This window comes from Xiphophorus couchianus, chromosome 16, assembly GCF_001444195.1.
Source record: "Xiphophorus couchianus chromosome 16, X_couchianus-1.0, whole genome shotgun sequence".
Lineage (NCBI taxonomy): Eukaryota > Metazoa > Chordata > Actinopteri > Cyprinodontiformes > Poeciliidae > Xiphophorus > Xiphophorus couchianus.
Window position 1 is genome coordinate 14,057,618 of NC_040243.1, and position 20,099 is coordinate 14,077,716.

The 20,099-nt window shown below is 38.1% G+C and overlaps 2 protein-coding genes across 3 annotated transcripts; one reads left to right on the forward strand and one right to left on the reverse strand.

The window, feature by feature from the left end:
* Nucleotides 1-8,413: 8,413 nt before the first annotated feature.
* aimp2 (aminoacyl tRNA synthetase complex interacting multifunctional protein 2) lies at nucleotides 8,414-14,158 on the forward strand. Of its 2 annotated transcripts, none has more exons than XM_028042827.1 (4): nucleotides 8,414-8,565; nucleotides 10,355-10,573; nucleotides 10,785-11,019; nucleotides 13,356-14,158. In XM_028042827.1, exons 1-4 carry the CDS (start codon nucleotides 8,551-8,553, stop codon nucleotides 13,742-13,744), a joined length of 858 nt encoding a protein of 285 aa, XP_027898628.1. In that variant the 5' UTR covers nucleotides 8,414-8,550; the 3' UTR covers nucleotides 13,745-14,158. The 2 variants fall into 2 exon arrangements, with proteins under 2 accessions (XP_027898628.1, XP_027898627.1); XM_028042826.1 differs by having other exon boundaries at nucleotides 8,417-8,676.
* Nucleotides 14,159-16,004: 1,846 nt separating this feature from the next.
* On the reverse strand, nucleotides 16,005-18,819 carry LOC114160457 (uncharacterized). The gene is made up of 2 exons (XM_028043058.1): nucleotides 18,366-18,819; nucleotides 16,005-18,103 (listed from the first exon to the last, which is right to left on the reverse strand). Exons 1-2 carry the CDS (start codon nucleotides 18,555-18,557, stop codon nucleotides 16,391-16,393), a joined length of 1,905 nt encoding a protein of 634 aa, XP_027898859.1. The 5' UTR covers nucleotides 18,558-18,819; the 3' UTR covers nucleotides 16,005-16,390.
* Between the last annotated feature and the right edge of the window lie 1,280 nt (nucleotides 18,820-20,099).

Below are 20,099 nucleotides of genomic sequence, written 5' to 3' on the forward strand. Positions count from 1 at the left end.
GCAAAAAGGCCTCGATGTTCATCTGGACAACAGACTGGACCGGAGATGGAACAGTGAAGCAGCATACAAGGAGGAACGGAGCAGACTGTACTGCTTGAGGATGCTTAGGGTCCTTCAGTGTTTGCAGCAAGATGTTGCATATCTTCCATAAATCTATTTCGAAGGGTGCAAAATATTCTGTCATTATCTGTTGGGGCAGGATCATCAGAGGGTCATCAGCTTGCTAAGCTTAAAGTAAGTTGACTTTGTTCTGAAGCCTCAAGAGAGGTTTGTGAAAATAGTTGTAGTTTATTAAATGAAGAACATAATGGACAATCCTGGGCATTGTCTTAATAAGACTATAACCTAACATTTATCGTCAAATTTGAAGATACTTGGATACGTCAATTTGTGCCTATCCTGTTTGCGCCTGTTTTTCAATTTAATTTTTCTTTGGAATTAATAACAAAATTTTGAGTTCTTGATCAGTTATTGATCTCGCTATATATTCTCTATTGAAACTAGGTACAGACTTTGACTGGGTCATTCTAATATTTGATTATCACTTAATCTAAATCACTCTGCTTTAGGTTCAACTGGTTTTCGGGATAATTTTTCTGCTGGAAGATGATCCTCAGCCTTACTCTCAAATCTGTTTTGGCTTCCAGTAGTTTTCCTTCTGAACAAAGTCATTTCCACAGGATGATGCTGCCACCGCTATGTTCTACAGTGGAGATGGTCACAATGTTTGGTAAAAAAAAAAAAAAAAACAGTTTTGATCTCATTTGCACAGATCACCTTTCCCATGTTTATTGCATCCTCCTCACTTGAGGCACTGTACTGCAGTAACGGTTGTTAGATACATTATGTTAAACACTTACTGCTCACAGATAGTGAGAAAATTAATTAAATTATTAGGCATCCATAGCTGCTGTTATCAGTTTCTGATTCTAATCTGTGCAGCCGCAGCGGGGTGGGGGTGCTTGGGGTGAGGGGCGATCACTGCGCTGGAAGAGGGACGAGCCTGGGGGAAGCCAAAAGGTAACACAACCCAAGCGACACACAGTGGATCAGTGACCCCTGCGGGTCAGGAGCCGGGAGCGGTAAACAGGAAGGAAACGTGAGCCAACAAGTCGACACTGACGGCGGAATGTGCTGGTGTGGGACAGCAACGCGAGGTAATGTGACAAGCAGTTTACCTGGACTCAAGGGCAGTGGAGAGCAGCAGCAGAGAACATGGATCTGTTTCTGTGGAGAAGACAATGTGAGAAAAAATGACAAACTGCAGCAGTTTTGAAAGCAGGCTTTGTTTTCAGTCATCATTTGTCAAGGTCTCAAAAAAATCTATTTACGCCTCACCTTTCATTGGTAAAAATGTGAATAAAGCTGTAAAATAAACATATTTTCTTGTGTAATCTTAGACTTAAGTTTAAGAAAACATTATTTGGAATACATTTATTCAGTTAAGTGAAAATATACGTTTTAGTTTTCAAAATAATCAGTACTACAAAAGCAAGTGTGATCATTTTTTAGCTATTTAGAATTTATTTTTCTCTATATATGTTGAAGTGTAAATTTTAATGTCAAGTCACCTTTTCCTATTTCTAAAAGGTACAATTATGACACAACAAAGAGGCTCAGTTTTTATATCTACCAGTCAGTATTGTTGAGGAGGATACAATTGTCCAATAGTGGACATCTTTCCATATTGTATTTTTGGAACAAAAAAACCCAAAAAAATATATATATATACATATACAGTAGAGACCAAAAGTTTGGACACACCTTCTAATTCAATGGGTTTTCTTTATTTTCATGACTATTTATAAGGCAAGAAATCCCACTTATTAACCTGACAGGGCACACCTATGAAGTGAAAACCATTTCAGGTGACTACCTCTTGAAGCTCATCAAGAAAATGCAGAGTGTGTGCAAAGCAGTAATCACAGCAAAAGGTTGCTACTTTGAAGAAACTAGAATATAAGGGGTATTTTCAGTTGTTTTACACTTTTTTGTTTAGTGCATATTTCCACATGTGTTATTCATAGTTTTGATGCCTTCAGTGTGAATCTACAATGTCAATAGTCATAAAAATAAAGGAAACTCATTGAATTAAAAGGTGTGTCCAAACTTTTGGTCTGTACTGTATGTTGTTGATTCAGCCTAATGCTAAAAAAATTAAGAACACATTTGCCTCTAGCATGCATCATCTCTTCATACAGTAACTTCAAATACTAAAGATAATGACATGTTCTATAGTGGTGTTTGATATGAGATCTTAAATTCTCAGAGGTTTTGGGCATTTTTTGTCATTTTAAAAAAATAAAGACAAATATAATTTTAAGTATATGTGAAATCGGATATGCTAACTATGAAGAATAATTTTGTTCAGCTCTCACTGGTCCATAGCTTTCAAGGGTTTTAAAGGAACATTGCAACCAGGAAAAGAGTTTGAAATGTGGAGCAGCACATGTTTAAAACAAAAATATTCCTTCCACTGAGACAACAGTCTGCACATCTAGTAATTATGTGAAAAAGAACATCGCTATAATCCATGCAAAAGTACAGTATGAAGTCAAATTTGTATCAGTGAATACTTAGCAATCCAAGGCTGAATATCATAGTTACCTAGCAGCTGTACCATGTGGTTCCACTGGGAATGGCTTTTCGCTCCATTGAACGTCTTGTTTGTCATCCTGGTCATCATTCCACCACCGGCATCTTAAAAATTGTCCCATTTCTTCACAAAAGTCTACAAGTTTTCATAGAGGCTTCTTCAGAGTGACTCCCTCAGCAAAGCTGACATGCAACACTGCCTTCCTCTAACTTTTCTTCTTCTTCTTGGTATTAGCCACAGCTGGTGTTATTCCAAATTACTGGAATGACCTACTCATCTGTCAAATGTTTCTTGGCATTGTTCTTTTAAAGGAAAATTGTTATACAATATTAAGTGGTAACGATGCTGTAGATGTCTGTTACGGGGCATAATGAATTAAAGACAGTAACAGATAAGTTTGAGATAAAAAAAACAAAAAAACAAACAAAAAAAAACCAAATTCACAGAACCATTCAATTAATTAGAATAATATTAAAAAGTGAAACGGATTATGTAGGTGAACTGCAGAGATGGATGTTTGAAAGCTCTTATTTCTGTTAATTATGATGATTTTTCCGTGTACAGGTAATAAAAACATAACATTTAAAATTAGAGTTTTTACATCAAACCAATAAACAATTAAAAAAACAGAAACGTGGCTCAATAAAACATATGTTTAATACCTGCTTTTAAACATTATTTTCAAAAGATACTTTTAGTCTTAGAAGAGGGCCTCATCCGAACACATATCCTTATTGAATATATCTGTATGTATAATTGAAAAGAAGGAGCCTTTTGCAATTCTTTTCATAAAAAAAAAACTTCATATCAAACTGGAAGATAAATACATATTAAATTCAAACTATAACTATTCGTAAAACCAGCCGACAAGAATCTCAAGACACATTAGAAAATCCAAGTGATTTTTTTTCTGTAAATAAAAAAACAAAACAAAATGTCCAAACCACCAAATATTCTTAGACTCCATTACATTTGTTTTACACAGCTATTCAGCAAAGAAAACAGCAAAAATGTAAAACTTCTGTTTACATTTTACAGTTGCAGATTTTTTCAGATTATGTGAAAGACTAAACTTGTGTGTGAATGCTTATTGGTATCTTAATAATTCAATAATTGCGAAATTATTATCATTTTGCCAATGTAATTTTAAACAATTGATCGTGTAGGGAATGTAAAAAATTTGAAATATCTGTTCATTGATAACTACATATTTTCTTTCATGTTTTAAATATATTTTAATCCTCAGTAAAAATCTACTTTAATAATATTTTCATTTATTTAGCAATTTACTTTGAAATGTACAAAATACAACATTTTGTAGTCAACGTTGTAAGACAGTATAGTACCAAGTCAGTTAATGTAATAATAATAATAATAATAATAATAATAATAAAGATTTCTCTCCTTTTGCAAAGTATTCTTGTATTTTAATTCATGTAAATTTGCAACATGCTGTTAATAATTGCATTTTAATTATACTTTTCACATATCTTAACATTTAAGTTATGTTTAACTGAGCTAATAAAAAAGATGTCATGTGACTGTTAATAATGTAAAGTGCATTTTGTTGGAATTAGGCCTTTGGGACTGACACAAATGCCTACCCTGCTTGTTTGTGTGGTACCTCAATAATTGATGACCTTGTTTCATTGTCACTAAAAACTCATATCAAGAAAGGAATGTCCAGCTCATCTTACTGATTAAGTCTGCCTGAAACTTTAATCCACATCCCATCTTCAGCTGATAATAAGCGGAGGTGCTCACGCAAAACTTGGGAGGTTGAAACATGTGGAGGCTGACACACATTTTCTCTCATTTCCACTCTTTTGGAGCAGAGACGTTGCTACCTGATATTGTGTATTCAAAGGATTGTTGTGAAAGATTTAACTGCCATCAAAGGACATTTGAATGGGCTTTGCAAGCTTACCGTAAGAACTCTATCCATAATGCAGAGGGTGACAGCTCTGTTACCATTCCTACACCAGCAGAGCCTCTCTTTATGATGTATGTGTGTAGATTCCCTTCATTATTTATGAATGACAGGCTGAAAACATATCAGTGGCCATTCTTGACACACACAGGACATTCGTGGAAGGTAATTTCTTGAAAGGCATTTTGCACCTAGTCAATTGATTTTCGTGGAAGCAAGTGATCGGTTGTCTGATGTAATTGAAGGAGTCTCTGTTAGATAGCATGTTTGCAACATGAACTTTTAAGACACACCCTGCTTTAAGCCCTGAGCAGTTGTTACATGTGCTGACGCATCCTCAGACTCGGTAATGGCTGTCTTGAAGCAGGAGACCGGTACTTTGCAAACTTTTCCAAATGAGAAGGCGCAAATAGGACAAGGTGCCAATCGTCTTCCAGGATAAAGTTGCTGTGCCTTACTTACTGTATGAAGGCAATTTGTCTAGTTGCAGAGGTTTGCTCATGGTTTACTTGTGGATTCTGTAGTCATAAATATTATTTTGCCCAAATCGTCCTATCAATAAAAAGTGTCTGTGTGTAAATATGGAGCTTAACTTAAAACAATTTTACATCATCTTTAAGTAGCACAGACTTCAATAATATTTTATCATTTTATATACACCCATGTTAATAAATGATTTTTATAGATTTGCCAGCTGCACATCAATGATATAAATCTTCAAAACCCCAACATCACAAAGATGCTTTGTTGCACTGAGATGTGCACTGTGAAATCTATGCTAATACACCGCCATGTGGAGGAATGAATGTTGCTGCTGAAATCTAGACTCACAAGGCCAAGTAAGAGTTTAAAATCGCTGATCCTGTGCATATTCTAGCATTAGAGATGACAGCCGGATACTTTGGTTGTAACAAGTTGTTATCTGCTGCTTTTCTGTAATATCAAACCTATTATACTCTGACAATAAAAATTTGTTTTCATCCCTAACTGCCTCTTTCTCTTTCTGGGACCATTTTCTCTAAATCCAAAGACATGGAGGTGCAAAATATTCTAAAATATTCAAATCATTCCGCCTTGCCCAAACAACTTGTCAAAGTCACAAAGTCAAAATTCACTTTAGCAAATTATCTCCATTACATCTAGACATCTAAATGCATTGCCATGTTATGAGCTAGTTAGCAAGCTACTGAAGAGGTATTTGTTATGAAGTGTCCATTGAGTGTAGAGTCTTTCTCTACACTCAATGTAGAGAAAGACATTGAATGTCTCTCTTCTTTCGTCATATTGACCCTTTGGAAATCATCTTTGCAGCTAAAAATGTAGATATTTGACAACCTCTAGTCAATTTAAACTTTACGTCAAAATTCTCCATTACAAAAAAGGTCTTTCCATTACAAAAAAGTTAAAACAAGACAGACAATTAACACAGGTTTCTGAACATAGGTTTTATGGGCTATTTAACAAGTTTGTCTCTGTAGACAAAGACCTTATAGCTGTTTGCCTATTTATATGTTGAATTTCTCATTAATCTTGTAAATTCCAAAATTCTAGATTTGTGCCACTCATCCATTTTGGAAATTAAATGTTGTCATCTTTTTTGTTAAATTCTGGACTGAGTTAAAGCAGCACATTTATAAGGCACCACCTAATGGTATTCAATTCTCAGATCCAGACCGATTGCCTTGTTTAGGGTGTTCTAAAGAGCCAAGAATTTGTCTGCACCTCAGGCTTTCTTGGCCACAAGATCTGCCCATTACCTATGAAAACTCCTCCTCTCACACGTCAGGCTCCGTTGAATTGCGAATAATTTAGTTTTAACAAGCTGTTGCAATATTAAACTTAATTGTGCACAATTTTGCTAGCTTCCTTTCAGGTCTTGGATGTTGAACATGAGCAAGATGGGGCACAAGTGTTTATCAGTAAATGTCCTTCTCTACGTAGGTGTAATGTTCTATTAATTAACACCAGTGGCTGGTAGTAACTAGTTACATTTACTCTATGCATTTGACTTGAGCAATTAAAAAAAAAAAAAAAAAGTAAAGGAGTAGTTTGACCACACCATAAATTTCACTTTTGCTTCAGTAATATTATTTTAAAGTATCACTACTTTTACTTGAGTAAACCTTCCGGGCACTCTATCCAACATGGATACCTTCGGTGAAAGAAGAAAATGCATATTTAAAAAAAAAACATGAGACACAGTTTATGCTGAAGTGAGACCTTCTGTTTGTATACAAGCTGTGTTGTTCTAATGCTACTTTCTATCTACTTAGCCTGTTGAGCTATTTGGAAATACAGTGTTAGTGTTCTGATCTAAAGACTCACTATGTCTCATTCTGTTTTTAGGACAACAAATCTGTTTTAAATATTATGTCAACTAATGCAAAAAGAAATGAAGATATAATATCTGCATTTAGCAGGATTCAGCTCACCATTGTAAAGAATGCACCTATGATCAAAATCATAATCATTTCCAGTTATTTTGTAATCTCATCTACTGCTCGTGTGCGGAAATAATCTGAACGATTAAATGGCGCCCTCTTGTGTTTGGACAACCTGAGTCAAATTTTGATTTTTTTGACTACCTGTTTCCATTCACTGAAGAAAGAAAAATCAGAAGGTAACCAAATGATACACATGGTTTATAGTAAAGTAAAGTTTTTGTACACAGCGTTGTCAATATGCTGAATCCTGCTGTTGCATTAGGACTGCAAGTAAATATGCAGTGTACCATTAATTTTGTTAGTGGAATTGATGTGCACTGTACAAGAACATAGTTTGTATCTGCTGTATGTATTGGTTTAAAATGCTTCAAGTTGTAAAAAATTAACATTTGGAAATATTTCTTGATTTGTTACCGTGTTAATATGTTATTGATTTGTACGTTGTTATTGATTTTTTTTTTTAAATGCCAGAATTTACATAGTATTATAATTTGTCTGATTATTTGTCTGATTATATCAGTTGCTTCTCCCTTAAGCAGCCCTTTTACCAGAAACTAACTTCAGTTTTGTTTTTAAGATTATTTATTGTACTTGAAAATCTTTTGCAAAGGTTTTCTTTCTTGAGGACGAGCATTTTCTATCTCTTGTCGGCTCTTCACACCCTGGCCATGGTCTCTTCCAGCTGCTACCATCAGGCAAGAGATACAGAGCAATAAAAACCAGGACAAATTGCCTAAAAAACAGTTTTTACCCGATGGCAATCATTTAGTGCCTTTGGCACTAAATTCAAAGGCATAAGAACTTCTGCTCTTGACACCTCTTTGTTAAAAATGTAAATTCTGTTGCGACACCTCCAGGCGCTGCAACCATCTTCTGATGTCTATTTATTTCTCATTTTGTACTATTTATTTCTTTATCTTTGTATATTATGTATATACACATAACCTGCATTTTAACTCGAGTCGAGCAAATCTCAATCTCGTTGTAATCTGTTGATGACAATGACAATAAATCTTATCTTATCTTATCTTATCTTATCTTATCTTATCTTATCTTATCTTCGTTTCATTCATCTCAATGTTGTTTTTTCCTTCTGAAAATAACATTAATGTAAACTCCTAAATGTGAATCACCCTGAGTAAAGATGCATCCAATCAAATTCTGACTTCATCAAACTACCAACGTATGAAAAGGAATAAAATAAAATAGAATGGAACATTTCCGCATGAATACACGAATTCTATTTTTTAGAGTGTTTGGAGAATGCAAGAAGTTCTTTAGAACTAAAACTGATGAAAAATAAATTTTATTACTTTTATATTAAAATTGTATACTGTTACATGAAAATTCAAATTAAATGTACAAATTAGTTTATATTTTAAAAAAGAATAAAACTAAATTTTTATTTATTTATTTATTTATTTATTTTTTCTTCCGGATGTGACGACACCGTGGCCTCTCTTTCCGGTGCAGGCGTGTTAGCAGCACTCGCTGCCTGTCGACGTCACACCTCTTCCGAGGGTTTTAGTGTTTTGTGTTTTAAGTGTTTGTCCCTGGCACAGGTCCGAGTGTGCTCCGCCATGTCCATGTACCAGGTAAAGCCCGTCTCTCCGGACATAAAGATTGATTTGCCCACCTGCATGTACAAGTTACCAAATATCCACACGAGGCAAGAGAACAGCTGCAGCTCGGACCATGTGCTTCAGGTAACCGCTTACTGGTTTAATTTCAGACAGGATTTAGAGTTATCAAGCCTCAATTATAACATTGTGCCTTTTCCCCCCCTTGTTGTGTTTTGGTATACGTTCGTCCCAGCTTGTTTATTTTTAGCCAAGTTAGCTTCCTGAGCTTACATGACTGTGAATATGTCAAATCTGGCTGATGCAACCAGTGCTCTACATAGTCATGAGATTATGGAAGTATTATATTATCAAAAGCTAAATGAATGACCTTAGTGACTAAAGATTATAGGAAAATCTATCTTTTAGGTCAACTTCGTGTGTGGGTTTAAGGAAATGAAAGTGAAATAAGTCACCACCTAGATTTAACTTGGCCCACTAAGAAATGATCACTTTCTGCAGAAGGGATACTGAGCTGCTGATGAAAAATGTATTACTGTGTCAAAAAGGTGAGCTTTTTCACAGATTTGTTGTTGCATCTTATCACCCAGATGACTGCTGGTTGAGATTTTTTCTGCTCAATAATAAATCTCTCAATGGATGTTTGCTGTGATCATGGTTATAATCGGCGTTTACTTAAATAGGATCAGAAAGAAAATCAACACTGCAATGTTTTATAGTGAACGTAAGAATGCCAAAATTACACAGTTCTTTAGCTTCTAAGTTGTTTTATTTAGCAATGTGAAATATATATATACCTATATATATATATATATATATATATATATATATATATATAAAAATGAACGCCTTTAGTGACTAAAATTAACAGTCCATCATTAAAGACAAACAGAGTGTATCATTTCTGATCTTTGGCACACTGTATTTAATTTGTTGTTGGTTTAGTAGATCAGGTTTAGTCACAAGATGCATTTCTTAAGGTAGAACAGCTGACTTGCAGAATACTCTGACTGAACAAGTTTCTTCTGTTATTTTTTTATGACTTGAAAGAATGTTCTAAGACTACAGTGTTGAACTTTGTAATACTCAAATCTTTTGGCATTGTTTTTCAAATTGTTTTCGAAACATTACCTCTCTGCTATGCTTGTTCTAATTACAGCTTTATGTACTGTAAATGTCAATTCTTTTTTTTTCTTAAGGAGAACACAACATTTTGTGATGTAACAGTGTGTTAAATAAAGTACTTTTATAGTTTAATTTTATTTTCACCAAAATGTCAGACAAGCATTTCTTTTTCCTGAAGCTGTTGCCATTCCTCTGATGGAAGAGTTAAAGATGGAGGCTAAGCTTCCTGTAAATACTTCTGCCTAGTCCCTGTTTATCAGTGTTGCTCTGTGGAGCAGTTTACCCAACTTAGCATTGTCAGCAAAACCTTCTCGGTGCTCCTTTGCAGTAATATCCAAGTGTTTCTTTTCCTTTCTGTCCAGCAAATGTGTAGCATCTAAAGCTTCCCCTTAATTACTATTTAATGATATTTCCTATAATGGAAACTCTAATATGGAAATGTGTTATTTATTTATATACATATTCCAAAAATTAGGCCCTTATGAAATTATAAAGTATCTAGATCAGGTAATTAGCAAGGCATGCAAAACTTCAGCAAAGTTTTTCTTCTTATTATTATTTTTTTAATAGTTATGTATTTAGGGAGTTGTTGTTATTGTTAGTCGTCATGTTAATGTATTGGTTAAATTTCAGTCACTTCAGCTTTAAAAAGCTAAACTAGATCTTTCTGTCTTTCCAGAATGGCGACATGGACCCAGCAGTCAGGGCTCTGGAGGCGCGTCAGGATGAGATCATGAGGAAGCTGTACGAGCTGAAAGCGGCGGTGGAAGGCCTCGCCAAGACTGTGACGACCCCAGATGCAGATCTGGATGTGACTGTCAGCAGCAGCCTCTCCTCACAGAGCTCCAGCTGTGACATCTTTAAAGCAACTAAAAACCTTGACGCACTTCTGGGGAAGGTAGAGAAGTGATGCATGTCATAGCATGTACAGCTAACTGTTCCATTAGGGCTTTTAGATTTTGGAGAAATCGTAAGACTCTACTAACTAGCTCCCCCTATCTATATCGGAAGTAGTCTTGGTATGTTAGAGGATTTGGACAGACAGTTTCCCATTTGTGGATAGAGAAATCGACTTATTACTCACAACACATTTTCCTTCGTCCAATTAGGACCTGGGTGCTCTCCGTGACATCGTCATAAATGCAAACCCTGCGCAGCCTCCCCTCACGCTGCTGGTTCTCCACAGCCTGCTGTGTCAGCACTATCGGGTTCTCTCCACTGTCCACGTCCACTCTTCGGTCAGCAGCGTGCCGCCACAGCTCCTGTCCTGCCTGGGACCCAAACACGCAGACAGTTACGCTCGCCATATGTTCCAGCTGGGCTTCACCCTCATATGGAAGGATGGTAAGCGGGCACTGACACAAGTTCATTATAGTTATGTTCAGCCAGGTTCAGACTACAAGATTATTCTTTTATTTGGGCAGAGATCAAGACTGCACAAGATGAATTGGAATACTATTTCTCAATGCTATGACAGTAATATCTGTCAAAATTAGCTTACGTTTTCCTGAGCTTTAGCTTCCTCTAAAAGTAAACAACAGGTGTAGGAATGGAACGCTGTGAAAGTCTACTATACCTGCAAAATATATTGTTGGCATGTTGAATTTTTATGCACAACACTTGAAATATTGCATCCAAGAAGTCCTTTGGTATTTCCATTTTACACCTATTGATATTACAGTAATGACTGCAGCACATTGTGCAGGTCTTGTAGAAATACACTGTTTAGAGATTTTGTGAAGCTCAGACCTGCAAATACCAATTTTGTTTTTCCATTTTCTTCTTGATGAATGCCCTATTATCACTCAAAATCTTTGTTATAGTGTAAACGGACTGGAAAAAGCTTCCCACAGACCAGCCAAAAATAAAGTTTAGTTCCATATCGTCCTTGTTGAGGACACTCACAAGCCCATGACTTATTATTTTTTGTCATCTACAGTTCTCTTGCACAAAAGTGTTATGTGGTTACACCATCATCCGTGTAGCTCTTTGAGATTTAATCTGTTTTGTTTACATGTGTTTACGCTCCTGAGGCTGTAATATTATTGCACATAGGAAACAGCTTTCTGGGTCCACGCTTTATTCACTCTCCTCTATTCTTGCTGTATATTTGTTGGCTGTAGTATTCTTTTCATTTCTTATTTCTTATTAGCTGCTACTGCTCCTGACATCTCAAGTCAACAAGCGGCTCCTTCATTAGATTTAGCATGCCAGATACTTGGTGAGAGACTGGAACTTGTCATATCACGTCCTTTGATTGTCCAAATATGCTGAATGGTAAATTCTAATTTATCATGCAGCTACACGTTTTTTTTTTTGCAATGTGAAGAGTTTTTGCAGTCCCCTGCGAAAGTATTCATACCCTTTGAACTTGTCACAGCCACAAATTTCAGTGTATTTTGTGAAGGCCTCGCAGGTCTCTCACAGGACATGAGGGAATAACATCACAAAGACCAAGAAAACACCAGAAAAACAGAGCAAATTGGAAGCAGGGATAAAGTTGTTAATATTTTTCCATGTTGCCATTTTCAGTTGTGATGGGAAACAGATTTTGTACCTCACATTTCATGAAACTAAGTTGGCAGTAAAATATGTAGTTCAAATGTCAGGGCAGAAAATGTCTTAAATAAAATAAAAAAACACAGCGTATATGATTTTAAATTCTGCACTAATGCATGATAGTATTCTGAAATCTACCTACTAAGCCTGTGTGGTTAATCTCTGTTGAACCACACAGGCGTAATACACATCTGTGCTGTTTAATTTGGATGTAATCTCATGTGAAAGCATGTGGGCAGATTGCTGCTCAGCCTGTCTGATGTTATAAAACTTAATTACCGTACTATTTACCAGGTCAAAGTAATTACAAGAAACAAAAAGACATGAGCTTTCAAGTAGGTTTTCAGCTGCTTTGTGGGGTGATTAAGAGGTGGAACTTTATATGATCGATGGCTGTAATTATCAGGAACAAAACTACCTGAAAGCAGTAGAATGAGGAAAACAGCAGAATATTTTATGTTGTTTCTTACCTATACTTGTTGACATTATGCTGTCATCAAAAGTTAAAAAAGGGAATAGATTTGTTACTTACAGATACATTTTAAATGTGGTATTCTGGTGACTGGTATGATTATGAAACTGATAAGTCCAGTTTCATTTTCTCAGTTAAATTATGAAATAAAACTAGGAGGAGGCGTGTTGCCTTCAGTTGTCCAGCAGACACTCATTGACCTCCATAAGAAGGGTTAAGAACCCTAAATCCTTGCTAAAGCAGCTGGATATTCATAAGGTTTTGTTGAAGCATATTACTAGAAAATTTAATGGAAGGAAAAAGTGTGGTCACGAAAAGATGCACAGGCAACATCTTGAGCAACCTGAGATTGTCTTTATGCCTTCTGGCACTGATGCTGTTGTTCATGTGATATGTGAACGTACATTTCAACCAGAAAACACTTTATTTGATTTTTAAATTTTCTTTGAAACTGAATTTAGAATTTTAATGAGCAGCTAGCTCTCATCAAAATTAATAAATAGATACTTGTAAATTGTCATTCTATGTTTTGAATGTACATGAACGTCTCTTTTTCAGTTAAATTACTGAAATTAATTACCTTCTTGGTGATGATTGGATTTATTGAAAAGCGCCTGTATGTTTCTTTTTTCTCCTTGTTTGTTCACAGTTCCCAAACTGGAAATGAAGTTCAGCATCCGCAACATGTGTCCCATTGAGGGCGAGGCCAATGTAGCACGCTTCCTCTTCAAGCTACTCGCTCCCTACCCCAGCGACGCTGCTGTGGCTACGCTGGTGGACACTTGGGTGGACATTGCTTTCTACCAGCTGGCAGACGGCAGCGCCAAGGAGCAGGCCGCTGTCCTGCGGGCCCTCGGCTCCGCTCTGGGTCATGCCCCCTGGCTCTGTGGGCCGGAGTTCTCCCTGGCCGATATTGCCTGCTACTGCTGTTTGTCGCAGAACGGCTCAACATCCGCCACTGCCGCTAACATTCAACGCTGGATCAAGTCCTGCGAGAACCTGGGTCACTTTGGTCCTGCCAAGCTCCTCCTAAAGTGACCGGGGCTTTTCTAGGACCACATGCAACATAACAGAGGGGCATTAGAATAAAAATTTATCTCAGCTATGTCTTGAACTCCTTCTAATTCTTCCCCACCCTATTGTAGTGTACTGACAGACTCGGTGGGTAAAGTCATGTTAAAGTATTTATTTCTGCCATGCTGCTTTTATTAAACGGGGGGAAGCATGAGAGGATTGAATAGACAAGCACTTGGTAAACTAAGTTTAAGTACTGAGGGAGGTAATAAAACAAACACAATGACTACGCACTCTCCTCCAACTTTGTGCCTAACATGATCCTGTTCTAAACGTGTGTTAATGTGTGGGGTGTGACTAGGTCTTTTCACAAGTAATACTTTATACAATTTGTTTTCTTAAAACATTAAAAGACTTAAATTTGGATCAAACTTTAAACTTGGCTTTGTTTTGCTTTTTTGTTCCCTCTATTTAAGTTATTTAGAAAACAACCTGGTTATTTCTGTAGTTCACATCTTTGCCCAAAAGGAGCAGAAATATAGGTTGACTTAAGTATACTTCCAAATATACTTTGTCTTTTAATACCTTTATGTACTTCATGATAATATGTTACTGAATGATGACCAAGGAATGAAATGAAAAGTAAGACAATGCTGAGCAGCATTTGCTCCACCAAACCTTAGGATCTTCCAACAGTTGCAGGGGAATCTCAATAAATTAATATATCAAAAAGTTATTTTATTTCAGTAATTCAATAATGTAAAACTCCTATATTTAGTGCTGTGCTGAATATGCATGCAATACTTTATTGGGACTCTATTTGCAGAAATCAACCTGTGGCTCTGCTGAAGTGTTAAAGTACAGGTTGACTTACTGGGTCCTTTGGCTTGACACATATTTATTTTGGCCTTACAATGTTGAATCTGGTATCTTGACAAACTAGATTCCAAATGGGGTTTAGATCAGTTCTGCTTGCTGGCCAATCAGACACATACCATGATCATTAAACCAGATATTGTATTTTTTGGCAGTGTGGGGAGGTGCTAACTGCTGGAAAATAAAATCAGTATCTACCTATGGTATGTGGATTTCCAAATTAAATGTAAAATTCTTGTTAATATATAAATTTGGACCACAGAGCCACATTCCAATCCTTTTTCCTCTTTAGAGCCGGTTCCTCTGTTCGGTCTTTGGTTTAGGAGTAGCCTGGCAAATAATATTTTGTATGCCGAAAAACATGCAGCTAAAACTAATTTTCATGTTGAAACAGCACAAAGTACAGATTGAGAGACCTTTAGCTTAAAAAACAAATTTTTTAACTTATCACTAGCTTGTACTGTGACAGATTGGGATTTTCTGCATAACTTTTGTTACTTATTCAGTTTACTTATCTGATGTGTGCAGTGAAATCCTGCCTCACTGTTAGAAGTGGAGTTTCTCAGCAGTCCATGTCTGTCTGTATAATCCTCTGTGGCTGCTATATGCAAAAGGACTTCTTTTGAATTTGCATACCTTAACATTCAGACATGCAATAACACTAAAAGAAACAACCTAAAACTATGATTTCTCATTCTCTCTGTGGAATGGTTTTGGATTCTCCCCAGAGTTTTGTTTTTGACAGCTTCGGTCCGTGCAGAGCCTGCGCAGAAATGTGTTTGTATTCTCTGACAAGCTCCTGTTGGTCTCCAGGCAGCTGTCTGACGAGACGAAAGCTCTTAGCTGACATCTGGGCACATGGCATGGAGTACACTTGAGACGCTGCAGCACTAGAGTTTTGCTATCTGCGAATATCTTGCTTATAAATACAGGCATCTATGAACACCAATCAGTGTATGCTGATGAAGCCAAAGCTGCATACAAATAGTTCTTTACAGAAACTTTCACCATGGATATGAATGTCATGTTAAACTGGAGATTTATTTTTTCAACACAATTTTAACTTTGACTTTGATTTAGACATGGAAAGTCAAAGCCTTACAAATACTCTATCCAATGTCTCATTAAGTCGCCTCTTGACTGCAGTCTTTGGTCATCTACAAGTGTTAAGGGCAATTCTGGCTGAATATTTGATAAGTGTTGGCAGAATTAGCAGAGTTCATTTAAAATGGCTAATTTCTTGGTGGAAATGCACAAACTCTTAATTTAGCCTTGTGTATGTATGTATCTATATAGAGAGAGTAAGAGATAGAGAAACTATCTGAAACTGTAAGTTAGCAAGCTTCATTGCTAATTGCCTTTTTGTTAGTTCAAATGGGACAAAAAAAAGCAGACACATTCAAACATGTTGTTTTGTTTGCCTTTTTATATATGATATAAAACATACAGAACAAGATGCATTCGTACTAAACAGCTGTAGAAAAAGACAAAATCCTTTCAGTTTAGCTTTTTGGGCTTTTCTAAAATCATAAAAACAGCACAATAGGAAGATGGTTTTTGTCAGCTCATTCTTTCTGAATGTCAGTGATAATGATTGTCAATCAGATATTTTCTTTTCATTAGTCCATTGTGAAGGAGCAAAAGTATGCTTCACTAATAAAAAACGGAGAGGATGAAAATGCAAAAAACACCTCAAGGCTAAAGCGCCTGAAATGAGACGTTTTGTTATTTTCAGTCATGATTTAGCACATTACGGTTTGATTCCTCACAATCTGAAAGGTTGGGACAAAAAAGTCATTCTGTTAACAAAGGACACACGGTGCTGTTGTATCTTAAAAGCTGAATGCGTTCAAAGTAGTCGTCTGTTAGAAAGTTTCTCTGCGAGGTCATGAGGTTGCCCTTCTGGCTGAAGAGGCGCTGGACGGGGGCCGTCGAAGGCAGGGTGGTGTTGTATTTGAGAAAAAGCTGCTTCACTCTGGGGAAATCCTGCAGACACTCGAGGCTCTTCCCCGTTCCCTCGACGTACTTGCGGATTTCCTCCGTCACTCCTCGCTGCTGGTTCTGAGTGGAGGTCTTCGCCGACCCGTAGCTGAAGAAGTCGTCCTCGGATTTTATCGTGGACAGATTGCGGCTGGTGTTGGCCTCGGGCACGTCGCAGGGCTCCATCTGGGAAGCCTCGGTGGCCAGCAGGGAGCACATCTCCTCCCTCTCGGAGGCCGCCATCCACCACAGGCGGAACTGAGGGGTCGTTGCCGTGGCGATCTTTGCCTCGTTGTTGGAGAAAAACTCCTGAAATCGAACATCGATCGCCACGGCAATGCTGTTGATGACGTCGCCAAAGTATTTGGCTGCGTCCTTCTGCTCGTTCAGCTTGTTCTTCAAGCTCAAGATGGTTGGGATGACGAGACCAAGGTAGCACTTCTGCTCCGCTTGGAAGAGTTCGAGCGCAAATGCGAGAGGGTGGAACACAGTCACATATTCTTTGAGGAAGGCCATTTCCTCCGGCTGCAGGCGGGTGACCTCCAGACGGGCACAGAGCTCCGTCAGCTCCCGCTCACTGAGGGAGATGATCTTCTGCACGGCACAGTACTCCATGTTCCAGCGGACAACAGCTGGGACGACCAGCGGCATCTTCCTGATCTCCTCTGCCACTTCCATTCCGACCTGGAGATGGTGGCACTTGTTCCATATGGAGAACACCTTGGTCATGGAGCTGTAATGAAGCTGACACATGGGCCCCTCTGAGATGGTCTGCCAAAAGTCCTCAGTGATAATCTGCTCCAGGGCGTGAGACGCGCATCGCTGCACCGGGGGCAGGAACAAGAGCATGTCCTGCTCTCGCTCACCCTCCAGGATGGTTCTCACATTCTCGAAGAACCCAAAGTCATCATCCCTTTCCTGACTGTCCGCCATAAACTCTCTGAAGACGCTGGCAAAAGGGCTGGCGTTGTCGGTGACCGTGGTCTGGACCTTATTTTCAATATTGTACGCCACATGGGTGTCGTGTATCCGCCCAGCGATGGAGTCGTATGTGATCGTGTCCTGCAACCGCGGGAACCCCAGAGCAGCAGACTTTCTCTCCAGTGACTCCGGATCGATCCAGTGGCACGTAATGCCAAAGAAGCTCCTGTCGTTGGCCGTCCAGATGTCTGCTGTGGTGCACACGTACTGGATGCTACTGAGCTTGACCAGCAGCTCCTCCCGCATTCTGGTGAGGCCTTGGTCCACTTTGGTGAACAGGGTCACCCTGTCCATGACCTTTAGCCCCTCTGTCAAACCTGTGATCAGCCTCTGGAAACCAGGCTGCTCCAGCACGTAGAAAGACTGACAATCCTCCACAATGAAGCTGAAGATGAGATCATCAATCTTGGACTGGGTCAGGCATTTAGAGATGATCTCTGCTTTGAGTTTTTTCAGCTGGCAGTGTCTGCTTTCCTCACCGTTGTACTCCTCCTTCTTCCTCCCTCTCTTTGCATCAGGCCTGGCTTCACAGCCCAAGTGTGTTCTCTGAAAAAAACAAAGACATGTTTCAGGGTGGATGTAATATAACTTCGTGCAACTTTAGAAACTTGTGCAATACAAAAAAAACCCCGACAAAACTATCGAACAAGGAGCTGCCTTATTTTCTTGGAAAAGTCTGCAGCGCCATGATGGGACCATGTGTAACGTTATTCATTAGGAGAGCTGTTCATTCATTTACTCGGTTTTTAAACCTGAATACAAACTGAGCTGGAGATCTTCACATTCACGCTGCGTTTATCTAACTTACGTCTAAATGCTTCTTTAGGTTTGACGTGGAGGTTTTCGACGTGGACAGCAGATTGACCCTCGGCAGGCACAGATTACATTGGACGATGATATTTTTCCCCTGATCAGCCTTGTACGTGAAATGGTGGCGATAACGCCAAGTGTTAATGGCCGATTTAGTCTCCCCGCAGATATCATGCTGCTCCACATCCATTTCAGACGCAATGTCTGCCGCTAAAGACGGGCTAAAACACAAAAAAAGTATCGTAATCCGATTTAGTAATCTTGATTACACGTAAAGTAACGCTGGCTGTGAAGAAATCCTCATGAAAAAAGGGGCAGGCCTTTGTTTCCATGTTGCTCAGCAAGTGGTGAAGGAGAGGACGCCTACGTCATCTTCCTGTTCGCGAGCGCACCAGCACAATGCTGAAGTGTGTTAAGTGCGCATGCGCCTCAAAGAAACGGACCCACAGTTGTTACGTCATAGTCAATATCTGTTATTTTGAGGTGCACCTTTTTTCCCCCCTTATTTGTTGGAGCTACCTAGTGCCGCCATTAGGTGGTAGAAGGTAAAATATTACCGTGTTTGAATAGACAAATACATGATCTATAATAAATAGATATTTGAAGCAAGTTTGGTAATTGGAGAGAAATTTTTTTATTTGTTTTAAATTTTATTCTAAAAACACATGTCACACCTGTAACCACATATTGTGCAGAATTTGAAATTAAATCCTATGTGTTCTTATCTTTTTGAAAAAGATGTCTTAGTTAGTCTAACTTTAGTTAACCTTCTGCAGGGTTTTTCTGCTTAAGCTTTTGGGGAGATTTTCAAACATTTTCAATGTTTGAAAATCAAGATATTAAGATCAATAAAAAAATATATTTTAAAGAGAATTATATTCTGAATAATCTGCTCATTTCTAGACACTCAGTGCCTGGTTGGTCCTTCTTTTACTTGAATTGTTTCATCAAGATGGTGAGATGTAGAATATCTGCGTGTGTAACTGCTGAGATGTAACAAGGTTGCTTTGATTGCTGCCTTTAGTTCTTCTGCATTGCTGAGTCTGGTGTCTTATCTTCCTCTTAACTATACCCCATAGACTGAGTCTCAGGTCAGGCCACTTTGCTGGCCAACCAAGCAGAGTAACACCATGATCACTGAAGCAGCTTTCAGATATCTAGGTAGATTTTTACTTTGGATATCAGAAAACAGAGAGGACCAACACCAGAACATGACATGGAACACCAAATCATCACTCACTGTAAAATCTTCACCCTGGACTTCAAGCAGTGTGGATTCTGTGCTTCTTCACTCTTCACTCTGAACTCTGTGACACCAATTTCCAAAGGAAATACAAACGTTAATCACATCTGAAATAAGAAATTTGGCCTACTAACCATGCAGTTCAGTTTCTTCTCTCTTTCTCCCAGGTAAGACAATTGTGACATTGTCCCAGAAACAGAATATGATTCGTCAGTGAGTCATTCCACTCGTTGCGAAGATCCTTCAAACCATTAAATAGATTTTGCTTGACATGTGTTAAGTCAGCAATCTTTCCCATGACTTTGTTGCACTGAGAGAGCATTGAGACAGAGGCTCAGGAAATCTTTGCAGGTGTTTTAAGCTAAGTAGCTAATACTGTGTTCCACCATTAGTTTCCAATATTCAACTTTCTGACAATATTCTAATTGTCAGACACACTGAATTCTTTGTCTTTGTTATCTCTAAATTGTGATAATTTACATTACAAGA